At 35.3% G+C, this 24349-nt stretch overlaps 1 protein-coding gene across 3 annotated transcripts in view; it reads left to right on the top strand.

The window, feature by feature from the left end:
* The window catches only part of arhgap10 (Rho GTPase activating protein 10), a 67160-nt gene that overhangs the window by 39727 nt on the left and 3084 nt on the right, over positions 1-24349 (top strand). For all 3 annotated transcript variants that reach the window (XM_058778830.1, XM_058778822.1, XM_058778836.1), the window contains exons 15-22: positions 2257-2341; positions 3114-3172; positions 3653-3758; positions 5935-6094; positions 9227-9365; positions 11265-11424; positions 20507-20611; positions 23578-23669. In XM_058778830.1, the coding sequence (XP_058634813.1) occupies positions 2257-2341; positions 3114-3172; positions 3653-3758; positions 5935-6094; positions 9227-9365; positions 11265-11424; positions 20507-20611; positions 23578-23669 (906 nt within the window). The remainder of the gene's footprint in view (positions 1-2256; positions 2342-3113; positions 3173-3652; positions 3759-5934; positions 6095-9226; positions 9366-11264; positions 11425-20506; positions 20612-23577; positions 23670-24349) is intronic.

Raw genomic sequence — 24349 nt, 5'->3', positions numbered from 1 at the left:
ATCAGAGTGGAATGACCAAACAAAATTCCATACGTTAATTTCCAGAGCGATATAATCGTAGTACTAAATTAAAAGCTGTGTTTGTTTTCTTGACAGACTTTTTCTCACCGAAGTGACTCAGGAGGATGAGCATGTATTATGTTGTATTGAGATGTCAGTAGAATGCAAATTGAGTGTTAAGATGAAAGCACAGAGTGCTAATAAGATGTCTGTATTGGAGCTGTGATGTGCTCACAACTCTTGAGGATCTATTGTGCTCACAGGGACACAGGTTGAGGACTCAGGTAGTTAAGCATGTCATTTTAATTAAGCAGTAAGTCATGAGAGGCCATGCGATTGTTGGCATTTATTAACAACATTTGCAGAACATGATCAGGCTTATAATAATTTCTAATTTAAACAAAATAATCACATTTCATAGTGTTCATAATCACAGTCACATTTCGTTTTTCCTTTATTTAGAGTGTTCAAACCACTTTATTGCTTGTCAGTAGCATGAATATAGAATGCAACTTTAGGCAAAGGAAGTTAAGTAAAAAGTATGAGCTTAGCCTCAGGAACTTGAGGAGGGGAAAAAATGCTGCTATATTTGTTTTCATTTTTAACACATTTAACAGTCCATATTAATAATGGACATTTATAAAAATAAATACAGTTTTTTTTTTTTTTTTTTTTTTTTACCCCCAAGTCATAAAAGAAAGTTTCCCAAAAATATTAATTGCATTAATAAGAAGAATTATTTCTTGTGCATCATATCAGCATATTATAATTATTTCTGAAGGATCCTGTGACACTGAAGACTGGAGTAAGGGCTGATGAAAATTCAGCTTTGCCATCACAGGAATAAATTACATTTTAAAATATATTCAGATAGGTAACATTTATTTTAAATAGTACTGCATTGCTGCTTTTACTGTATTTTTGATCAAATAAAGGCAGATTTCTGAAAGATTTGTTAACATAAAAACATTAAAAAAAATGTACAGACTCCAACCTTTTAAACAGTAGTGTTTGTACATGTCTATTCAGAGCTGTCTGAGGGTTGAGGTGAGGGTAATGAACATCAGTTCTTTAAAAGAAAGCAGAACAGTGAAAGATGAAATGTTAGTTTCTCTGGCAATTTCCTCTCTGCTGTTGCTGTCAACATTGGACTCTATTAGAATATGTAAACACACTTCAGTTTCTCAGTGGAGTATTAAATAGTGGCGTCCCATCGTCATTATAGGCATGTTTGTCAGGGAGTTTGAAACGGGTCAGAGCAGGCTGAATTCAGCAACGTGGCTGAATACCATTGGACTTCAGGTTTAAGCTTTTGCATGAAAATAGCACAAAACGGTTCAAACTGCCTTTGTTTTTCATTTTGACTTTGAATTGACTTAAATGGCTAAAATTTAGTACATATGTGACCTTAGACTTTTCTGATTGTCTATTGTGTTCTATTAAAACTCACTCAGACATTACCATGGTTACAGCTAACCAGACAGCGAGGTGATTGTCAGTGCTTTGGTTGAATTCTTCAAAAGTGTCAAAGCCCGGAGTTACAAACTCAAAGCAGATTGTTTTACGCATTATATATTTGCGTACTCTTTGTCCATCAGGAAAGTATTTACAGATCCAGATTTATGTGAGCAGTGCTACAACAAAATGATGTCTGCCCTTCATATCGTCCACTCCCTGGCCTCAGACCTTTTTACCCATCTTGCTTTCTTTGTTTTTCTCATTAGTCTTGGATCTATACTGTCCTAATCCAAGTCCTAATCAGGACCCTAATAAGGCAACATTATAACCATCTTAAGTTTTACCATGAGTTCATTATTTATTTCTGCACCTTTCAAATGCGTTTTGTGCTTTTTTTTTTTTTAATTGTACAATTTTTCAGTTGTCCCAACCATTTCAAAATACTCTACCATTTAAAAGTTTGGGGTCAGTAAGATTATATGTAAATATGTATGCAAATAGATCAAACAGACAGTTCATTTCAATTTTAACAATATTTCAGAATATTACAGTTTTTACTGTATTTTGATTAAATAAATGCAGCCTTATTGAGCATAAGAGACTCCTTTTGGAAAAAAAAATACTGGCCCAAAACTTTTGAACAGCAGTGTTTATTATTACAATTTAAGACTTAAATCATTTCTAATATTATTGAAAAAAAATAAATAGTGACAGACATACAAATATGGCATTATTTATACCACCATTATAGTTTTTAAAGATCATTTGAACTTGAATTCTTTGTTTTGTGATCGGTAGATGAGAAGAGCAGTGAAATAGATTTAGCAGCCAGTGAGGACTGGGATGTCAAAACCATCACCAGTGCTTTAAAACTTTACCTGAGGTGAGTTTCAACTTTCTGCTTTCTGTTTCTGCTTGCAGATAATAAACAGCATAGTTTGTGTGTGTGTGTGTGTGTGTGTGTGTGTGTGTGTGTGTGTGTGTGTGTGTGTGTGTGTGTGTGTGAGAGAGAGAATGTTCCTTGCACTAATTGTAATTTGACAGAATACATCATGCCCATTCATCCTTAACCTTAATTTGCTCATTTCAAAAGAGACTTTAGTGTAAAGCTAAATTCATGTGTGAACCCTTAGAAAGAAACATATGGGCCTCTTCATTTATGAATTGAATTGAATCTCAAATAAAAGTATCAAGAATAAATGAGTTCATGTGAAATATGTCAGAGTTTTTTAATGATTTGTCAGATTCACAGTGGGACATTCTTTTCAGTGACAAAATATAATTGTATGCAGTTTTATTCAACATTTAATTAACATTGCTTTTAATTAATTTTTGTAATTGATGTGTCACAATAGAATAGCACAAGGCAGCTTTTGTAACGCAGCAGCAGCAGAGTGTATGTGTGTGTTTTGAGCTTGTACTCCTCTACGAGTATGAATGATATTGGTGTGCTGGGCTCATTTTGGGCTAACAGTGCTGGGACATGTGCCAAAAACTGAGCGAAAGTACCTTCAGATGAACTTGGTTATCACAGTGTATGTGTGTGTTTGTGTGCTCATCTAATTTCTTGCAGTGATCAGCCACATTAATCATAGTGTTGTGTATATAATAATGCCCAATAAAGCCGATAAATCTCTCCCTCTCTCTCTCTCAAGGAGCCTTCCAGAGCCGCTAATGACATACGAGCTGTATAAGGAGTTCATCGTCCCTGCAAGTAAGGTCTTTGTCCTTGCTTAGACGATAATCAAGCAATACCCAATCAATTACTTGACAAATGCCATAAACTTTGAATATGTGCATGTCGGTGAGAGAACTGCTTATGATTTGTGAAACTCTTAAGGTGGGGTTTAATGCTTGCAGAAAGTATCACTGAATTAAATTTCAGTGAAGGACTTTCAAATGATAAAAATGACATCAGCAGAGATGTGTTAGCGGAGGTTGTCATAGGTCTGGGAGGTGCTATAAGTCAATAGTGGCAAGCCTATTAATGCTACATATACAAAGGCAGAAGATTTACTAATTAGTTCTTTAGTTTTTATGAGGGCCACGTGTACAGAAACGTATTATATTCAAGTTCTCCTGGAGCAGCCTGCAGTTGAACAGCCCTGGACTTTAACCACTACACCTCACCGGCCTACACTATTACACCCTGTGTTATTTATTTTTTTGTGTGTGTGTGTTTTTGTCTACGCAGAGAGCGCTACTCCAGAATCTAGAGTTCAGGCCATTCACTGCCTGGTTCATAAACTGCCAGAGAGGAACAGATTAGTGCTCAGTCTGGTTACCAAGCATCTTGCCAAGTGAGTGGAAACTGGTTTTTCTCTATCTTTCTATCTGTATACACAATTTTTTGTGTGTACATTTCTCTGTTTTCTTTCTCCAACCTTTTTACTTCTCTCGGCCGTCAGCCACTATTTTCTATCATTATTTCCAACTTTCTCCCTCTTACCATCAGTACACAAACACACACCTTCCTACAGGCAGCACCCTTAGAAACGTCCGTAGGCTACCTCAGTTGCTGAGCAACAGAGCAAACGGACAGACAGCACTCTGGAGAGAAGAGAGAAAACTCCACATGGACTTTCATACCCTCCATGCTGTTATCTAGATCAAAACTTTTTTCTAGAGAAAACAAGCCCTGCCCCTCTCCTCTCCTCTCCTCTCCATCCAGAAACTGCCCACTTAGAGAAGAGAGTTATGCAACAGCTTTCTGTAAGAGATTAGATCGGGTTAGAGATTTCTAAATAATGTTAGCTATCATTACAAGGCTTTACCTCAGGCCTCACTTTTTATATAATGTGAATGTAAGCAAATTGAAGATAAGCGCATAATCTCCCTAACCTCCGGCAATCAGTGACTGGGCAGACGCGTCTCCTCAAAATATAGAGTGGGATTTGCTGGCAGCCAAGGATGTGCAATTGGAAATTAAATTCAGGTTATCCGCCACTAAATTCCTCTTCCATCCACTCCAGCCCTCGCAAAATGCTTTAGGAGTTGGCGCAGTTGCAGACCCATCAGAGATGGAGAGTAAAAAGCCTAATGTTGCCATGTTTTCTGAATTGGAATTAGAGAGGTGATTAATTGTTATGTGTGTGGCGTATTTATTTCAAAGTGCACCCTTTAAAAGTGGTAATCTGACTTTTTGAGACCTGTAGTTTGTTTGTGTTGTTCTGAAACAGACAAAAGTGTTTGGACCAAAATTTGTTATTAAAGTTACATAATAGCAAGTTCTCTAAAATGTTAATATGCTGCCTTTTTTCCCCCCATTTCTGAATTTTCAAACGAGTATCACCTGTTTCTGAAAATAGGCATTAATAGCCGTTTGCAGAGGAAGAATTGCAATTTGATTATGAATTATAGTAACACCAAAGCTCTATTAGGTTTATAGTACAGTTGAAAAGTTTGAGGTCAGAAAGATTTTGTAATGTTTCTGAAAGAAGTCTTTTGCGTTCACCAAGGTTGCATTTGTTTGACCAAAAATAGTGTAAAAAAAAAAAAAAAAAAAAAGTAATATTGTGAAATATTAATACAATTTGATATAATCATTTTCTATTTTTATACATTTCAAATGTTTTTTTTTTTGTTTGTTTTTTCAGCAGCCATTAATCCAGTCTTCGGTGTCACATGATCCTTCTAACAAGAAATCATTGTAATACACTGATTTGCTGCTCAAGAAACATTTCTTATTATCAGTGATGAAAACATTTGTGCTGCTTAATATTTTTGGGGAAATGTCTTGTGTCCTTGCTGAATAAAAGTGTAAATTACTGACTTAAAACTTTTAAACTCTATTATACTCTAAATGTGTTGTTTGAGCAGAATGTAATTCATACAGTGTATACCTACATGAACCAAACTAAAGGGAGAAAAGTGCAACAGGTTCCATGTCAAATGATCCAAAGAGCAAAGCATAAAAACATCTAGACTGCTTTCATCATGACCTTTTTTTTTTTCTTCGTCCAGAGGGTGGTAAAGTTACTATTTTAGATATTTTACAAATTGACTTGCATGTATGATAAGTAATGAAGTCTGACTAAAAATTCTCCATCTGTCAGGCTGATAGCCAAAAGGTTGAAAAAAAAAAAAAAAAAGTAAGTAAATCGGAGTCATTCAGCATGCAGGTTTTAATTTTCACCTCTGTGATCTTTTAATTACTAAATTTAAAACTTAAATATCTTGTTTTCAGGTTTTTGACATGCTGCCAACCCTCTCCTCCTTTATGAAAGTTTTTTTTTATTTATTTTTTTATTTTTTCTATAATTAACAACTAGAGTAAATTCAGCAGAGATACATTGCAGTGAGACTGAGGGCTTTATCTCTGAAGAAACTTTGTAGTGGAAGGTTAACTGCATCTAGTTTTACAATCAAATGCAAATACAATGCAATAAAATGTTCTTGCTGTCTTTCATCAGTAATGTCAATCTTTTTTTTCAATCTTTCAAGTAATTTAATCATAACTTTTTTTTTTCTGTGTAGTGTTGCTGCCAACAGCAAACAGAACCTGATGACAGTGGCAAACCTCGGTGTAGTGTTTGGCCCCACGCTCATGAGGCCGCAGGAAGAAACGGTGGCAGCCATTATGGACCTTAAATTCCAGAACATTGTGGTGGAGATTCTCATAGAACAGCATGAAAAGGTGAGACTTCTCACTGGTGGCCACATCTCAAAAACCTAGTGAGCTGTCAAAAGTGCTGTCTAGGTTGGCAGCTCTCAAGGTTTAAAGACACCACTAGCACCTCAGAGAGTATCACATTATAGAAAGCAGATAGTGAGTGAAATCTGTTTATTTGATTTTGAACTTTTCTACAAGGTCTTGCCATGCTGAGGTTGGTGTACTTCTCTCTACAGCCAGGAGGGGGAGCCATGTGTGTTTTGACTGGCCACTACTCAGTTAGCTGTTCTTTCTGAAGGCTCACAGTTGGACCGCCATACTCATTTGGCTAAAATACAGGTTAAAATGACGATTTAATCAGCTTTAGATGACAGTAATCTGGTTAATCCTAAAATGGGGTTCATTCTGAGGGACAAAAGGAGAAAGAATGAGATTATTTTATAATCTGTAAATTATTTAGCCTACATTTGAAACAGGCTGATGAATTACTTTCATACTATGCGCAATGTTGTGCCCGATGATCATATTTCAGTTCAGTAATTAAAAATAAACACTGGGATCCATTAATCACTTTGGCTGATTTGATTTTTACTATTTGATATTTTCTTTCGCAAAATGACCTTGGGCTATAGGAAAGGTGTTTACAAAATAGAAACTTTATATAAAATAATAATAATAATTATTATTATGAACTTAAAAACTGAACAACAGAACAACTGTGCAATTTGAACTGTGCAACTGTGCAATTTCCAAAATTACGTAGACAAGCAGATTGTTTAATATACAGCATTCCTAGACAAAATGATATTGCGTATGACCTTGATGTTGTTTTGATGTAAGTTGAAATAAGTGAGCGAAGCGTTGAGATTCAGGAGAAGGAATGACTCTGCAGAGCAGCAGACTGATTAGCTCCTCTCCAGACTGCTGATACCCCCAGATGCACTCAACAGACAGTGTTTTGCATTCAGGTCCATCTGTAGAGAGAGATAGAGAGAGAGAGAAAGAAGTTGGAAAAGTTGCGAGACAAAGAAGAAACGAGGGGGGAAAAGTGTGCAGAGCGAGGGCAAAGAGAGAGAGAGGGGTGAGAGGGTAACAAGAGAGAGGCAGGGCTGGATGGAGAAAGTCTGAGAGAATGAGAGAGCGGAATGGGCAAAGACTGAGATGGAAAAAGAGAGAGAGAAGGCTTTGCTGTCGTCTGCAGAATTTCACAGCAGTATCAGATTTCTATCCCTTCTACCAGCTCTCTCATTCCTTTGTTCATCCCTGTCGAGACTTCCACACTTCTGTTAACCTCCGTCACTCACACCGGCCGTCTGGGGTTCAAATATAAACACTGTGTGACTATAATGAAGCCGATGCTATTATGAAAACATGTTTCCTGTGTTGTCACTGAATAGCTGCCACTCATTCAGATGCACATCAGTTTGAGTGTCTCTCAATGAACTGGGCAACATGCCTGGGGGTCTCTTATTTAGGCTTAACTCTCATGAGAGCTCTGTTTTATTAGCATGCTATTAATGAGTTTGCAGGCACCTCTTATTTAGGGATATGTAGATTTTATTAGGATTCACTCATTTTCAGAAATGTTTTACCCTCCTTTTTCCATGGAACACTAAAGGAGAAGTTTTGAAGAACTTTTACATTGCTCTCTTTCTATACTTGCTTCATACAGTGCAAGTAAATGGTGATCAGGGGTTATTAAGGCCTTGCAGTGCCTAGGCCAAAAAAGTTGTACTTGTACACACCACAAAGAATATAGCCAACTAGCATATGCTCTGAGCTGCATAAGAGGAAATAACTCCCCATACCAGCAGGTGGCAGTAGTCTGTATTTGTCATTCAAAAAAGGGAAACTGGAAGAGTTAGGACTGCAGATACACAAATTAACAAAGCAGCATCTTTATTGTTTGCTGGCTTCGTTTTTTTGGTTCGCTATTCTTAACTGCAAATAATAATGATTTCGCTCGACGTCGGGCTCCATCGGTGATTCAACATGCTCAATCCGCTAAAAAACTGCTGACTGTGGTCCAATTACTGCCAGTGGTGCAGAAAACACTGCAAAAAGTAGGCCAACAGACACTGGCCTTACATTGACCGATCTCGACTTGTTGCATCATGGCCTTCAAGCTTTAAAAAGTGCAAAATGTATAATAAAAGGGTGCAAATGTGCACGTATTCCAAACATATATTGTGTGCTATATTTCAAGTGTTCTAAAATGATATCTTTTGAATAGTGATGCACAAAAATTTTGCACAAAAAAAAGAGAGTTTTGGAGGGCTGAAATTGATCAGAACAATGACTTTTAATTAGCACTTCTCAATGATGAATTTTGATTGTGTCAGTATCTTTTTAGGTAAAATTGGCCAACTTCACTGTGACCAAGAATAATGCTGGAGTACCAATATATAAAGTTTGGGTAACACTTTAGAATAGGGAACACTTATTAACTATTAACTACGACTTTTCCCTCAATAAATTCCTAATTTGCTGCTTATTAATAGTTAGTAAGGTAGTTGTTAAGTTTAGGTATTGGGTAGGATTAGGGATGTAGAATAAGGTCATGCAGAATAAGGTATTAATATGTACTTAATTACTACTAATAAACGGCTAATATTCTATTAATATGCATGCTAATTAGCAACTAGTTAAGAGACCTTAAAATAAAGTGTTACCAAAGTTTGTGTATCTGGGGGGAAAAAAATTAAAAATAAATAATAACTTTATTTTTTTTTTTTTTAAATTGTAATTATTTCATTTCATCTTATTTTTAATTTTTGAATCAGTTTGGTGCATTACTACTTTTGAGTGAGGAACAGCATGAAATTAAACCTTTATTCCCTGGAAATCTGGTATTAAACGTATTGCTTAACGGTTATAATCACCATGCACTATATAGAAAAGAGCAGCTTGAATTTTGTTTCAAGACAGAAGGTCATACAGGTTTTGAAATACATGAGCTTGGATTGACTGTTTCTTTAAGATACAGGTCTTGAGAGAATCCTGAATCTTTATTTGTTTTTACAGCCACACATTCGCACTCGCATGCATAATCATCATTTCTCCGCAGGCAGCGGCTCTAAACAGACTGTTTACTTTGATTTTTACACACACAACGCAGTCTAGCCAGCAAATCCCACTAACTTTTTGTTCTTTTAGATATTCGGGGATGCTCCGAGCAGCTCTCCATCCTTAGCTGCTACACCCCTCTCTGCGCCAGCCAGACAGTCCAAGAGGCTCAGCCGGCAGAATCGCCCGTTGGCTGTATACAACCCGCAGGTGCTGGATATTCAAACAGGTATGAGAGACTAATCAGCTTTAAGCGCTGTAAGGTCAGGGAAACACCACAAGGAATTATAGTTGTCACGTGTTTGCCATCAAATACATAATTGCATAATATAGGAAAAAATAAAGATAATAAAACAGACGCTCATACATGCCAAAATACTGGGAAAAAGTCTGCAGAGCCTGGAGACACAATATATAATATCTAAATTATTAAGCTATTATTTTTTCTTTAATATTAAAGAGATGCAGCAATTCATAGATAGAAATGTTCAGTTGGATAATCCTGGTGGTAAAATCACCATGTTTTCCAGTGCTTATGCAGTTTATTTCCCCATGGTGTTTGACCGTTTCTCTCAGTGAGGGTTCATGGCTATGTAAGACTACTGCACACTGTGCAATCAGATGTGATGCTCTGCTGAAACATGCTGATTACCCATTGTCACTCTGGGCTACAGGATGTAGTTTGCCAGTCCATATTTAGGTGGATAACTGATGCCCTGGTGGCTCTGGACTGCTTGGAAATGTGTCTCGCAGTGTTAAATTCTCTATTTGGGTTTGATACGCCACCCAACAGGAATGATTTCAGACTGGGATCAATGCAGGATTATCCTTTGGTTTTGAACGGTGGATTTTTTTTTATAGTACAGAACAAAGCAGACCGTATCTCCAGTTTCACTTTTCAGTTAAGCAGTTATGAGGTTTTTATGTATTCTACACTACAGCTGTGCAGGTGTACTCAAACTAGTATTGGCTTTTTCACAAAGTGAATTATCACATCGCAAAGCTTTCCAAGAAGTGTTGGGTTTCGAAAACGCTGCAGTTTTCAGGGTCAGACTAACCACACTTTTCCACACAAGATAGTAAACACTGGTTATTTGTTTAGGAGAGATCCCTCAGCTGTGGGATGTTACTATAGAAAGGGGATGTGGCCACTGCCAACATAAACACACTACAGTGGAAAACTGTAAATTTGTGCATTAATAATGGATTCATGAAAAAGCAAAACCATCAGCATTTTCAGGTTTTAGTTTTGTGTGGGATATGTAAAACTTAAGGTGAAAAGTGTGACCACCTTTACGTGATCGTGTTACCAGCCAAATACTATACGTTATACAATTTCTATTAGTAAAATATTAGGATATAGGACAGAACAGGATAGAACAGTTGACTTTTATCCAAGTATTTTTTTTTTGTTAGAACACAATCTGTTTATATTACCTCTTAAACTTTTGGTTTTAAATGTAAATGGCAGCAGTCACATTGGTTGGCTACAAAAGAGTGTTAAAACCAATAACGATCTGTCAGTTTCAAAAATAAAACATGTCAATTTATTTCTACAAAGGCATGAAGAATGAGAGAGGATGAGAAAAGGATCAAAATATCACCTCAATATTTGTTTTTAAAGAAGGTGCAATATAAATCCTTACACAAGTTTTTTTGTTTTTCTTTTCCCTTGAAAAGCTTGTTTAAAACACCTTAAATGTGAAAACTAATATGAGGACAGTTTAAAAAAAAAAAAAAAAACTTAACACATTTTACTAGTTGGATCATAATACATTTCTTAGAAAATGTTCATATCATTTTCTAAATATTTTGATTAAACTACCATCTAATTTGAAACTTAAATTTTTTTTAAACAGTTTTTTTTGTTTTACCAGACCACATACATACAGACTTACCAAGCTCATTTCTCATTTCTACTTACCAAGCTCATATCTATGAAGTATTCACGTAACGCATTCATTCAATCCAAAAGTCTGAATTGATGTCAAGAATGGTTCTGAACTCTCTCTCTCTCTCTCTCTGTCTTTTTGCATTCATATGTTTTTGCTTTTTTTGTCTTTTGGACATTATTTGTTTTCCTTACCATTCTTTCTGTCTCTTGCTGCTTGCTCCCTTGCTCTGACAGTCTCTCCATCCTCTGAGAGTCCAGGCCTGGTTAATGATGAGACATCAGTGGGCAGTAATGAGTCGGTCTCCTCCCAGTCTTCGAACGCCTCTGGAACGCCTCCCGAGAAATCTAAGAATCATCACGCCACCATTAGCACATCCCTGCCAGATAGCACCGGGTATGTAGCAAAGACTTGCCTCTCTCCAAAACATATGTCATAACATGCACATATGTTGTACAGTGTTGGGAAGGTTACTTTGGAAATGTGATAGGTTACAGATAACAAGTTACCCTATTTTAAACGTAGTGAGTAATGTAACTATTTCAATTACTTTATTAATGTAATGTAACTGATTACATTTGTTTACTTTTTGATTAGTTATCTAAATTTTTCATTATTTTCCAACATTTAAACAAGGCAGGGTTCACCTTACAGTAGTATGCAACACTAATTACTGTCAGACTTTCAAAATTCTTCATCATGTGAATTAATATTATAAAAATTACATTTTAAAGCACAACCACAAAATCAGCCTTTTATCACCTTTTTATATTTACATCATTCTGAATTTAAATACTGATTTAAAATCATAACAATATATAGTTTAATAGCTATGATACTGTTTTTTAAATTAAATTTGTAAGATAGGAGACACTGGCATCTAATAATGCCTTGGGGGGAAAAAAAACAGTTTTTCTTAAAAAATAAAGCATATGCATAAATCCAAATAGGAACTAAAACAGTTATCGAATAAGCATGCGTGCTATTTTGTGTCCTGAACTCCTGAAACATTAGTGTCTCATATTTTAAAAGTCAATGCAATTTGGGAAGGAAATCTATTAAGTGTGCGTGTGTTTGTGCTACAAAAAAAACAGATTTTACAGATTTTTTGTAGATTATTTAATAAATTAAACCTTACATATAACGTGTCAATGAAATCTCAACATGTTAATTCTAAACTGGTTACCAGTCTCCTGTCAGCTGAACAAGTAAGAAACAGGGATATTATCGTTAACTAAAACTAAAAAATAAATAAATAAATAAAATAATTGAAATAAAGTTAAAATAAAATTGAAATATTAGGTCACACTTTAGTTTTGGGGACCAATTCTCACTATTAACTAACTATTAACTACGAATTTGCTGCTTATTAATAGTAAGTTATTAAGTTGGGGTGGGATTAAAGGATCTAAAATATGGTCATGCAGAATAAGGCATTAATATGTGATTTGTAAATACTAATAAACCGCCAATATACTAGTAATATGCATGTTATTAAGCAACTAGTTAATAGTGAGAATTGGTCCCTAAACTAGTGTTGCCAAATATTGGATGGGAAAAAAAAAATTATTGTCTGGAAAATTTGAAATGTTTCCTTGGCAACTAACTGAAATAAGCATTAAAATTAACTTGAACTACATAAAAAAATAAAACTGAAATTTAAAATGAAATAAAAAAGCTAAATAGTATTTTTTTTTTTTTTTTTTAAACTAAAATTAAAATTAAGTGTAAAAATAAAAGTTTAAATATTAATAAAAACTATATATAAATAACACTGGTCAGAAGTAAAGCAGTAATAGGCAGATGTATCATGTTTTAGTCTATTTTACATTTTTATCTGTTTAAAATAATAATTTGAATTTGATTACAGAAAACTACCACAAAGCCCTATCTATATTGAAGCCATAAACTGGCCATCCCTTCAGCTCTACCTTATTCACTTCTAGAGTTGTTGTTTTTTTCTTCTTCTTCTTTTGTGTGTGTGTGTTGGTATTTTGTTCTGTTTCTAAGCTCAACCCTGTGCTTGTCAACTTGAGTTAGTTCTTGGGCTGAGAGTCTTATCCTGTGCCAGTGTTATTTGCCAGAGGTTTTGCCTCTGGTTTCTCAGCTCTTTCACAGCCCTTCAGATGCTGTGTGTTTGTCTGGGGCTCTTGTGTTGAATCCTAATAGGGGCCCACCATATTCTGCAGAGTCACCTGGAAATAAACTTTGTGTCCGCACATCTGTTCGCTGTTTCCACCAGTCCTCTCCCAATTTGGATAGATTTTGTTCTCACTCATTTCCATTAACCACAATCACCATTTGATCCTGCCTCTCCTTCATCGCTTAATTACCCATGCTCATATTCCCCCTTTTCCCCTATATGTTAGAGTTACTCTTACTCTTTGAGCACATGCTGCTCTCTCTTCTTGGCCTGCAGTCCTGTGCGCAGACGGCGCTGGTCTTATGTAACCCTCTGCTTCTCTCCCTGCCATTTCCCACTCTCTGCCATCAGAGGAAGCGGCTCCCTGTGCGCCTGTAAATCCTGCCTGCTGTTTGTCCGAGGGACAGGTGGCCACGGCCCTACCCCGTAAACACTATTGACACAGAGAGATGTTCGCCTTGTTTACCCTTCTACCGGGCGCTGTCGCTTACAGAGTTACTCCTGTCCATATGTCACGAGGTTGTCACCTGTTTATCTGTAAATCTCTCAGCCCCTGGCCTTGAAGCAGGAGAGCACAGATCATAGTGATGCTTTAGTAGAAATCCAGTCGAGATAAATGCTGAATTGTGCTTTGTCACACTTAATGAAGTTTTAGATGTTAACAGGTGATGATCACTGTGTAATTGAGACATTCATTGTATTCTTGGCTTTTTAGAGAGGTATGTTTCAGCACAGACTGTTTCTTTAATCCAGCATATCCATACCTGGCATAATGTGGAAAAGTGTTATCCCTAGATCAATCTGTATTTGCATATATACATACAAAAGTGACAGCAGTGTCCCGTGACATGCTTCCAAATTCCAAGATTCCAAATTGTAATTATTCAGATTCTATATTCCTGTCCCGTTCCGTTCACTTTCGAGATTCGCAATCGCACGTACTCTGTTTATACTATGGAGCAGCAGTACTTACCACACATTTTGCAAGATTAGATGTTTGTCAGTGGTGCTCAGGATCTGCAAATCATTCGCCATCGTCCTCAGTCATCTTTCCTTACTCTGTTTATGTGGTAAGTGAAATTTTATGTACTGTAATGTAACAGGCAACCGTTAGCAATTGCTATTTGTTTTCCGTGCCTTTCTGAATACGGATTCACGCGCACCACATCCCCCCACATCGCGATGTTTCACTGTAGACATCGTCCGATGCCAATTTTGTTGACATCGCCCAACCCTACTCTGTAGCCTGTATCATTTCATATTAAAGCGCGGATGAAACTACGAGCATACGTGTCAGATCTGCGTCACGTTCAGCAACGGCAGCTCTTAAAGTAATAGCAGCCAAATAACTTAATAAACTAGCTGCTGTTATGTCTGTGAATCAAAGAGCAAAAGAAAAAGAGGAAATCAATAACTTTTGTAGCTTTAAGGATTCATCTATATTTAATTTAAAATGTAGTGTTTGATAACTTCTGTATAATTTCTGTATATTTCCTACTTGCTGAAGGGCACAGGTAAATGACTATTATAATGGGTTTATGTGAAGATTGTTTTAAGTTCATTTAAATTAGAAGTTATTATTTTTTTTAAAGTCTAATGTTAAAATTGATAGCTCTCAATTATACTGTAACGTGAAATGGCTATAGTCAATGGTTAAATATTAGGGAATATGCATGATTAATAAATATATAAATATAAATAATAGGGGTGTCAACGTTAACGCATGCGATTAATCAAAAAAATTTAACGCGTTAATATTTTTTTACCGCAGATTAATCGCTTGATAAGGTTTGACCCCAACTTCTTCCCGACATCGCAGCGTGGAAGGTTATCTATCATTGTGTGATGAGGGTACAGCACAGTGTTGCCAGGGTAACGGCACAAGTGGTTTATTTTGAAAATACAGTCGTGGGAAAAAAAATTACAGAGCCGTGGTTTGTGGTTTTTTGGGCTACTTTTTTAATGTACCGCGGCCGCCCAAAGTGTATATAGACAAATAAAAATTTAAATAGATCCTTTTACAAATGTGTATTATACTTGAAATGTATACCTGGCAACTTAAGAATGGAGAGGTGGTAACATCACAAACAACGTGAGTTTCAGCAGAGCACATGTTAAGGCTTTTACACAGCAGAAATAAACATGACAACAGCCCCTATAGATTATATAAGATAATAAACACACGATTACGATAGATATGGTCTGTATGTGATTTTCTTGAAATTGAATTTGTACATCTGAAATGCTAATTTGTGCAGCGATATAAAAGGCTATAAATAGAATATTTTAACAACAGTAAATGACCAATTTCCACATGTGATCGTAAAATGAAGTTATTACAAACACTCGATGGTGGTTTGAAGTGAGTTCTGAGTAAAAGTGTACTATTAATCTCATAAATTGTCTTATGAAGCATGATGCTAATATTAGCTCTAATGCAGCTGCAGAACAGGTCCAATTCTTCTTCATAATGCATTTTGTCATAATACTTCACGTAAGGTCGCAAGAAAATGTTTTGTTGTATTTATTTAGAAATATGTTTGATGATAGTTGTGGAAATGTATACGTTTTATTGCCAGTATAAAGGCTGATAATGGCTGAATAAAAACAAAAGAATAATAAAGATTATGTCTCATACCTGGCGGAAGTGTGAGAGGTTCTGTTTCCTTAAACTAGTTTCATGCATTTCTTTTTCAACACAATTACAGGTAAATCCTAGTATTTTAAATGTGCGATTAATCACAGCCCATGACTGTCATTAACGCGATTTTATATTTTTAATCGATTGACGGCACTAATTATATATATATATATATATATATATATATATATATATATATATATATATATATATATATATATATATATATATATATATATATATATATATATATATATATAATAATAATATTATTATTATTATTAATTGCAATACATAGATCAGTGTTGGAATGTTTTAAAAACTTTGAAATGGTGACCAAATACAGCACCTAAATTCCTATAGTATTATAATTAGAGCTGTCAAGCTATTAATTTTTTTTAAAAATTTAATTATTTACATTATGTGCTGAGTATTGTTGTCACGGTACCAAAATTTCAGTATTCGGTACCGATACCAGTGAAAATCCACGGTTCTCGGAACCAATTTCGGTACCACATGCTAATTAAAAAACACACTATTTTTAATAATAAAGTCAAACAAAAATAAAATGTACAAAAATCAATGCCATTCTTTATACTTATTTAAATTGTTTCAAGTTTTTCTGCAAGTAATAAAAGTTTGAAAAACAGTAAGCAGTAAAGTTTCATCCAAATTTAAATTGTCTTTTAATTAAATTTAAACACATTTTATTTTTTTGGTAAATAAAGGGGATTTACTATTAAAATTAAAATATGGAAGAAATATCATGTGATTTATTTCTTTAAAAATAAATATTAATTTTTTTTTCAACAGTATAGTATCACATACATTCTACCAAATAATAGTAATATATTTCTGGCACAATGCCTTTAAGATAAACTTTTATTTTGACGGGTTGCCGTGAATACTTTTACATTTCTGTGTGTAGTGTAGCTATATGATATGACGCTGGTTTTATTCAAGTGAAAAGGTAAAATGCTCGTGAAGTGACTGTCAGAGCAGTTCTGTAGATGTTGTTTATGTATTTATGTCGTCATTGAGACGGCAGATGCTGAAATCACTGCAAGCGTCAGGCGCGCTTCAGTGTGTGTAGTAAAAAAGAAAAAAAAAACGCGTCTCTGCCATTCATTCATTCACACAGAGACTCGCAGAACATGGGGGATTCATATATATTTACAGATACTAGTCCATGTCGCGATTTGATTTAAACACTTAAATGACCTACTTTTGATTAATTCATCCAAATTTGGACAAATTCCATGACATTCCGTGCTAAACTGTAAATTCCGTTTTTATAACTGGATAATAATTATAAACAGGATTTAATGTTTTTTTTCTGATTTTCTGATATGAAAAAATTAAATGATACTCTAAATATGAAACAAATTGCTAGTAGGTGGTGGCAAGTGATGCGTAATGAGTGAGTCATTCATTCAACCGATTCGTTCAAATGTCCAATTCATTCAGCGATGAAGCAGGTCTTTATTATTGGGTTACTGAATCATTGGCTCACGCGATTCTTTTAAAAAATGTGGATGCATTCAGTAACAAAACAGCACTGTTGTTCACAGATGCACAGCAGTTCTGCTGTGGATTTGTTTGGAACTGTTTTTGTGTGCAACACTGAGAAAAATAGACACTACTGACAATATTTGATGTAAATGTAACAATATTAACTTCTTGTTTATTGAACTATTGTATAAAATCAATATCACATTTGCAATTGTGTGGATATTCTAAACTATATCATGATAGAACTGTAAGACAAAAATCCATACGGGGCATTTTTGCCCTCATATTTTGGGGGCATATAACTGCATCCTCATAGGCTACTTCATGCAGCATGTCAATATACACTACGGCTGTGCGATTCACACTGCACACGGTTGCGGTCCAGTGTCATGAGAAATCAAGTCCCCCCTTGAAATCGGGTCCGCTTAGGACCCCGAGTGATCCCATTGCCTAAATAAATACATAAAGATATTAATGTAAAAACGTATGGCTTACTATATAGTGCATAATAGAACAAAATAGTGCATAATGAAACAAATTGAATGTCATTTCTTACACTTGATTAACTGCTAATTAATAAATAAAAGTAATCATTCTAGTGAAAAAAATAAATCATTAATTAATTTTATTTATAAAATAAAACATTTGACATTTAACACTTAATTTATAACATAATTAAAAAAATTATTGTGAACACATGTAGGATAAGTGCAAATTCCTGTATAAAATAAGCTATGCAGCTAGTCAGGTATCTGTGTGCTATGCTAGTACATACAGTAAGCTAACGAATACAGACATTAATTATCATTATAACGTAGTTTAAACAGCATTTATCATTAAATGATTTTGTAGGAATTGTTTTCAGGCACTAAAGAGAGTACCTATTAAAAGTAATTTGAGCCAATGGGATCGTTTGGGGTCCTAAGCGGACCCGATTTCTCATGACACCGAACTGCAACTGTGTGCAGCAGTCATGCAGCGATTGTTTCCACACGGAGTCTATTTTTGCTGTGCTGCACGTGCTGAATTACAGCGCATTGTTCGCGGTAAAAATTAACATGGATTGACATGGAAATGTAGTAATTACACCATAAATTCATATAATTAAAGTCTACTGTTTCACAGTCAACACATGGCTTTTTGGCTAGGTTTAAAACAAGGAAAAGTGCACTTTTAGATAAACAAGGCAATATGGCACTCGTGGATTTAGGAAAACAAAGAGTTTAAATGTGAATGTCTATGAAAAATTGTATTACTGTACTTTGATAAAAGAGAATCACAATGCTGAAAAAGCATTTTCAGTAACAACGTTTGGATTTGAAATCAAAATAATGGATAAATTTTGTGTTTGTGGTAAACAGCCGCGGATCAGGCGTGGACTGCAAACGCATCCTGTGCGAAAGCAAAATGAGCAAAAACATTTTGCCTTTTCAAATAAGATGCTTATTTGGGGATCAAAAAATAAGACGTAATATGCAATTCTGTGCCTAGTGCTATTTTTAATTGTTCAAAATGAGTGCGATGGTTTGGTTTGGCTTAGTTGTAATTGTAAAAGCATTTTTTTGGAGCGAAACCATTTTCCTGTGGTTCTGCTGGTTGCCAGGGCAACCATATTGAATTTATCATTTTTTTCCACTTCATTTAGCTTTTCTTTAGAATTTGACAATTCAGATAAGAGTGTGTAAACACTTTTTTTTTTTTTTTTTTTTTTTTTGTGGTGACTCGTTACCCTGGTGAGAGCTGATGTTTGATGTAACACTATTAGCATAACCTTGATTTGAAATGTGTGTAAGCGTGAACGTTGTGTACGGAGCAGCGTTTGTGGTGTATTAGCTGGGACTCACACGGCTGGTGTGAGGTGTGTGTGTGTGTGTGTGTGTGTGTCTGTGTGGCTGGTGTGAGGTTAATGAGTGGATTTGCTGCACTGCAGCGCTGCTGGTGTCTCATGCTGATGTGCAGCAGCTGAGGACTCACAGACCCACTGCAGAGTCATAAATCACTGCATCTCTCTCTCTCTCTATACATACTGTACATATATATCTCGTTCTCTCCCTTTCCCTTTTCCTCTGTCTCTCCTGCTGGACTACACTGCTCCTCATTTGCCCCTGTGCTGCCACTATTCCTGTACCTGTAAGTCCTTCACTCCCTTCACCTTCAGCACACACACATTTCTCTCGAGTCTTCATGCTCTTGAGTTTCCAAACCAGTGTTTCCGGAATCTAATTAGGAGTATGGCTTTGTTTGAACTGTTAAACGTAGTTTTGCGCTTACAGTAAGTTAAGCTCTGTTGAGTATTTATGTAGAATATGGTCATGCAGAATGTGTGCTTTATAAGTACTAATAAACAGCCAATATGTTAATAATAAGCTGTCTAATAAGCAACTAGTTTGAGTTTGATTATAGTGAGAATTGGTCCCTATACTAAAGTGTTACCTTTTTTTTAAAGCAAGGATGCATTAAATTGATCAAAAGTGACAGTAAAGATGTTTATAATGTTGCAGAATTTTTTATATAAATAAATGTTGTTCTTTTGAACTTTCATGAAATCATTCATCAAAGAATCATGAAAAAATTGTTTACATAGAAATATTTAGCAGCAAAGCAGCAGAAATATTTGGCATATTTATTTAACTGTTTTCAACATTGATATTTAAATTATCATTAATTTATTATCATTAAATGTAGACTTCCGCAGTTCGTCTCCTGCATTCCCTGATCCTGCTGTCGGCTATTTTTGATCTAAAGTGCTAATTTGCATTATTTGCATTTTCTAAATCCTTCAGATTCCTAGGGACGTTGGGCAGTTTTCCTCATAACCTTCACTTCTCTCTCCCTATCTGAGATTGTGAGACTGTCTGAGCAGCACAGCCTCTCTAAGAGGAATAATGATGAAGGCGTTTGTGTGTGAGGAATGCTGCAGAGTGTGTCTGTTTTTAACCCTTCTTTGTTGTCTCTGTTGTGTATTTATTTGTTTGATGTCCATAAATGGATGATTTACCTCTTCAAATAGTAGCATATAAGCATAAAATTATGCAATTTGTGGAATTTAACAAAATCTATCACTACAATCCTACACAAGCTGTATTTTTTCCACTCACTGACAGTATTTCCGAAATTGCCGTCTTTTATTCTATAAGGATGGTACAGTATAAATTCTTTGTGGCATTTTTTTTGTTCTGCAGGATATGTACTGCCACAGCTTCATGGATGAATTCTGCCTCCCCTGCCTTAGTTACTCCGGTGAAACCTGGATTAGTAGGAACTGAGAAGAATAAACCCGAGGAAAGGTAAGACGTAAACACACTTGTCCCTGAAGAACATGTATTATAAGCTCATCCACACCTCCTTTCCATAGTATGTAATTAATTTGTTCCAATCTATTAATTTAAGTGAGTTTGGCCGGTTTTGGCTCAACCTTTCCCGCACACACTCTCTCGCTGTCTCATTGATTCTTTCACTCGCACTCCAAGTCTCACTTAAGCTCTCAGCCTCAGGCTATTAACTCAATCACACATGCATTCACTCACTCGCAAAGTCTTCATCTGTCATTGTTTAGCCTCCGACTCGCACACTCACCAACTTTTCCTTCCCTCCTACACGCCGACACAACTCTGCGCTCTCTCTCTCTCTCTCTCTGTCATCTCTACTTTCTCAGCTCTATTTCCGACTCTACACCTGTACACACACACACATTTCCTCTGTCTCACACTTTCCAGGCAGGGGCCATTGCAATGATCTATAGTACTGATCCAGACACAAAGATGCATTAACTTTCCATCCTATAAAATGAGTGATGCCCAGTGGCAGGTGATCAGACTCATTCAATTTAAAGTCATTCAATCTGTTAAAAAGCTGCTGGCAAAAAATGACTGACCTTCAGGAATGACGTCTTTCTTATGTTGCAGTTGTAAAGAGCACATTTTCGTTAGAACTCCTGCAGTAACTTTTTGGGTGTCTGCCTGGGTCGTGTATTAACTTTAAGACACGTTGTTATGAGGCAATATATAAAACATTCAGCAGACTTGCAGGTGTTGAATGGTGTTAAGCATTTGTGAAGAGAGTCTAGAGTACATTGCTGCTATATTCTCAGTAACCACACACTGGTTCTGTTCAAATCATGCAAATTAATAAAATCTTTGAGAAGTCATTGGAATGGACGATTAAAGATTTTATTCATTTTGAATTAATTTTGAAGTCTTGGATTTATTCATTTAAAATTATTGCTTAAATGTTAATTTCATTACTTTATTTATATATATATATATATATATATATATATATATATATATATATATATATATATATATATAGGATTTTATTGATTGGATTTCCAATCAATTTTTCATTAATTACAGTGACTTTTTAAATAAATTTTGAAATCACAAATTAAAACCTTTAAGGCAACTATATTTAAATACCATTATTATTATTTTACCTTGAAATATCAGCTTTAAAATCATTCTCATCTAACGTTTATACATTTTGAAGTTACAAATTAAAATCTTTAAGGCAACTATATGTAAATTCTCTTTATTATTATTTAGGGAACACTTTAGTAAAGGGACCAATTCTCACTATTAACTAATTGCCTATTAATAACACATTGGCTGTTTATTAGTACTTAAAGCACATATTCTGCATGACCATAATCTACATCACTAATCCTTCCCAATACCTTAACTTAACAACTACTTAACTAATAATTAATTAAAATAGAAGTTTAATAAAATTAAACTTCTTAAAATAAATAATTAATAAAATTAGAAGTTTGAGGCAAAAGTCATAGTTAATGCTTGTTAAAAGCAAGAATTGGACCTTAAAATTGTGATTATTATTAGTAGTGGTATTTTTTTTATGTTCCCGTATCAAGTCTAGGAGAGGGAAGGTCACGAAACAGAATAAAAGTGTGTGTGTGTGTGTGTGTGTGTCAGCAGTGAGGATCCGTAACCTACCTCAAAAGAGTAAATTACAAATAGAGAACCCCACTTCATAACGTAAAAGAAGAAAAAGTATAACATTTTTATTGTAATATACAGGAGGGTTTCAAAGACTTTGAGAGAAACCTCAGGCCAAAACAACAAACATAATACAGCTACTTAATAAACTGAAACTAACTAACCTACCAAAAGAAAAGGAAACAAAAATACATCAAAATACTGTAACTGCCTTACTAACATAAACGGGAGAAAACAAGTCCAGAAAGAAAATGGCACCCCCTCTCTACTTAACCCCGTCCCAAATTAACAATGCAAACTTAAGTTAAAGAGCCAATAACAAAAATACAAACAAATATTAACTTACAAATAACAGGTTTTCTGGTTGTAAAGATGGAAGTTAGAACAGCAGGTGGATTAACCCAATATGACTAAGAGAATCCAATCAGCAAAACATAGTTCATAACAAAGAAACCCTTGAAAAGCAAGGGGAGAGAAACCTCACAACAGAGCCTCCACACACAGACAACCACACAGTTCTGTGATGGAAATTCTGCTTAAATCTCCTCTGCTCCCTCTCATCCTCCAATCAGTGTAAACAGCCAATCATTGGTGACAGGTGGCGGCCATTACCTCCTACTTGTGAGTAGAGGGAGAGAGAGAGAGCGAGAGAACAACGAGAACAACAACAACAACAAAAACATACGTCCTGTATTAGTAACAGTATTAGTATTATTTACTTGGAAATATCAGTTTTAAAATCATTCTGATGGTACACTAACTTCTAGTCTTGGAAATGAATACTAATCTATAAAACTATCTATAAATCATGAAAAATCTTAGTCATTTGAAATTGTGATTGACTTGAAATTGTGCTTTGTTAGTCCAATACAGTCTGAATTTTGTAAGATTATTAAAATATGTATGCAGTGAGTATGAATGTTTTGGTAAGTCATGGAAAAAGCCATTGAAATTCATTGGTCAAAAAGTGTGGAAACCGTTTTGTGCTTTGTAAATGTAGTCCAAATCCACTCCAGGGGAACTTTGAGTAATAAATGGCAGGATATGCCTGAATGCTGCCAAAGCTTACTTTAAAATTTCCCTTTTTTTGAATCATATCTACTCTTTGATGGCTATCTTCTTTCTCTTCTACTTCAACACTCAGCTCTGGGATTTTTACGGACAGACGTTAATCACGCAGACTGCTTTCATTGATAACTTCGGCTGAGTCCACTTTACAGCTAGATGGAAAGTCGCGTCCTAATCCCCACCCTTCCGAATAGCGAGAGGCCCACTAACTGATTGCCTCCATTTTTCAGTGTCACCCTCAAGAAAGCAAAGGCTGTGTACCCCTGTGAGGCTGAACACGATTCCGAACTCTCTTTCCAGGTTGGCGCAATCTTCCATGACGGTAAGTGTTAACGTTATCACTGCCACAGGCACTCACCCGAATCCACAGACATATTGGATTTGGCGGGTCCTACAAGCACAAAAAAAATAAATAAATCCGATCTTATATCAGCATGGGTGGAGGGATGGAAATGGGGCAGGGGTGTAACATCCCTTAAAATCAATTCACAAAGAACGAGACCGATAAAATAACACAAGGAAATGAGGGCCGTAACCACTATCACAGCTCTTGTTTTCTGAAGACATTATCTCATCAACTTCAGATGAAACATTTCAGAACTCTTGTTGAATTGAATTTACAATAAAAACTATTTTGAGCCAACTTAAAATTTAAATTTTAGTTTATTGGCACCCCAAATAATACTTTGTCATTTTACTTTGTGTATGGAAAACGTGCTAGGGAAGAAAGAAAAAAAAAAAAGAATATACAAGAATTACCAGATAAATAATATCTGTAATACTCAATTCTATGAAATTATCTAAACTAGCAAAAGCATCAACTAGCATGAAATGCTGACATGAAAAAATGTTAATTCACAAAAATTAAGGAATAAATAATAGGGTACAAAGGGGCTAAAGGCCCACCTTAAGAAAAAAATGTGCTATTCATTGCGCCTAAAATGTATAATTGCAGAAAAAAAATATACGTTGTATTGAACATTAATAGATCAACAGATTTTG

This window comes from Onychostoma macrolepis, chromosome 01 (assembly GCF_012432095.1).
Source record: "Onychostoma macrolepis isolate SWU-2019 chromosome 01, ASM1243209v1, whole genome shotgun sequence".
Lineage (NCBI taxonomy): Eukaryota > Metazoa > Chordata > Actinopteri > Cypriniformes > Cyprinidae > Onychostoma > Onychostoma macrolepis.
The sequence above is the reverse complement of the archived record's forward strand: the minus strand, read 5'-3'. Positions and strand labels throughout refer to the sequence as shown.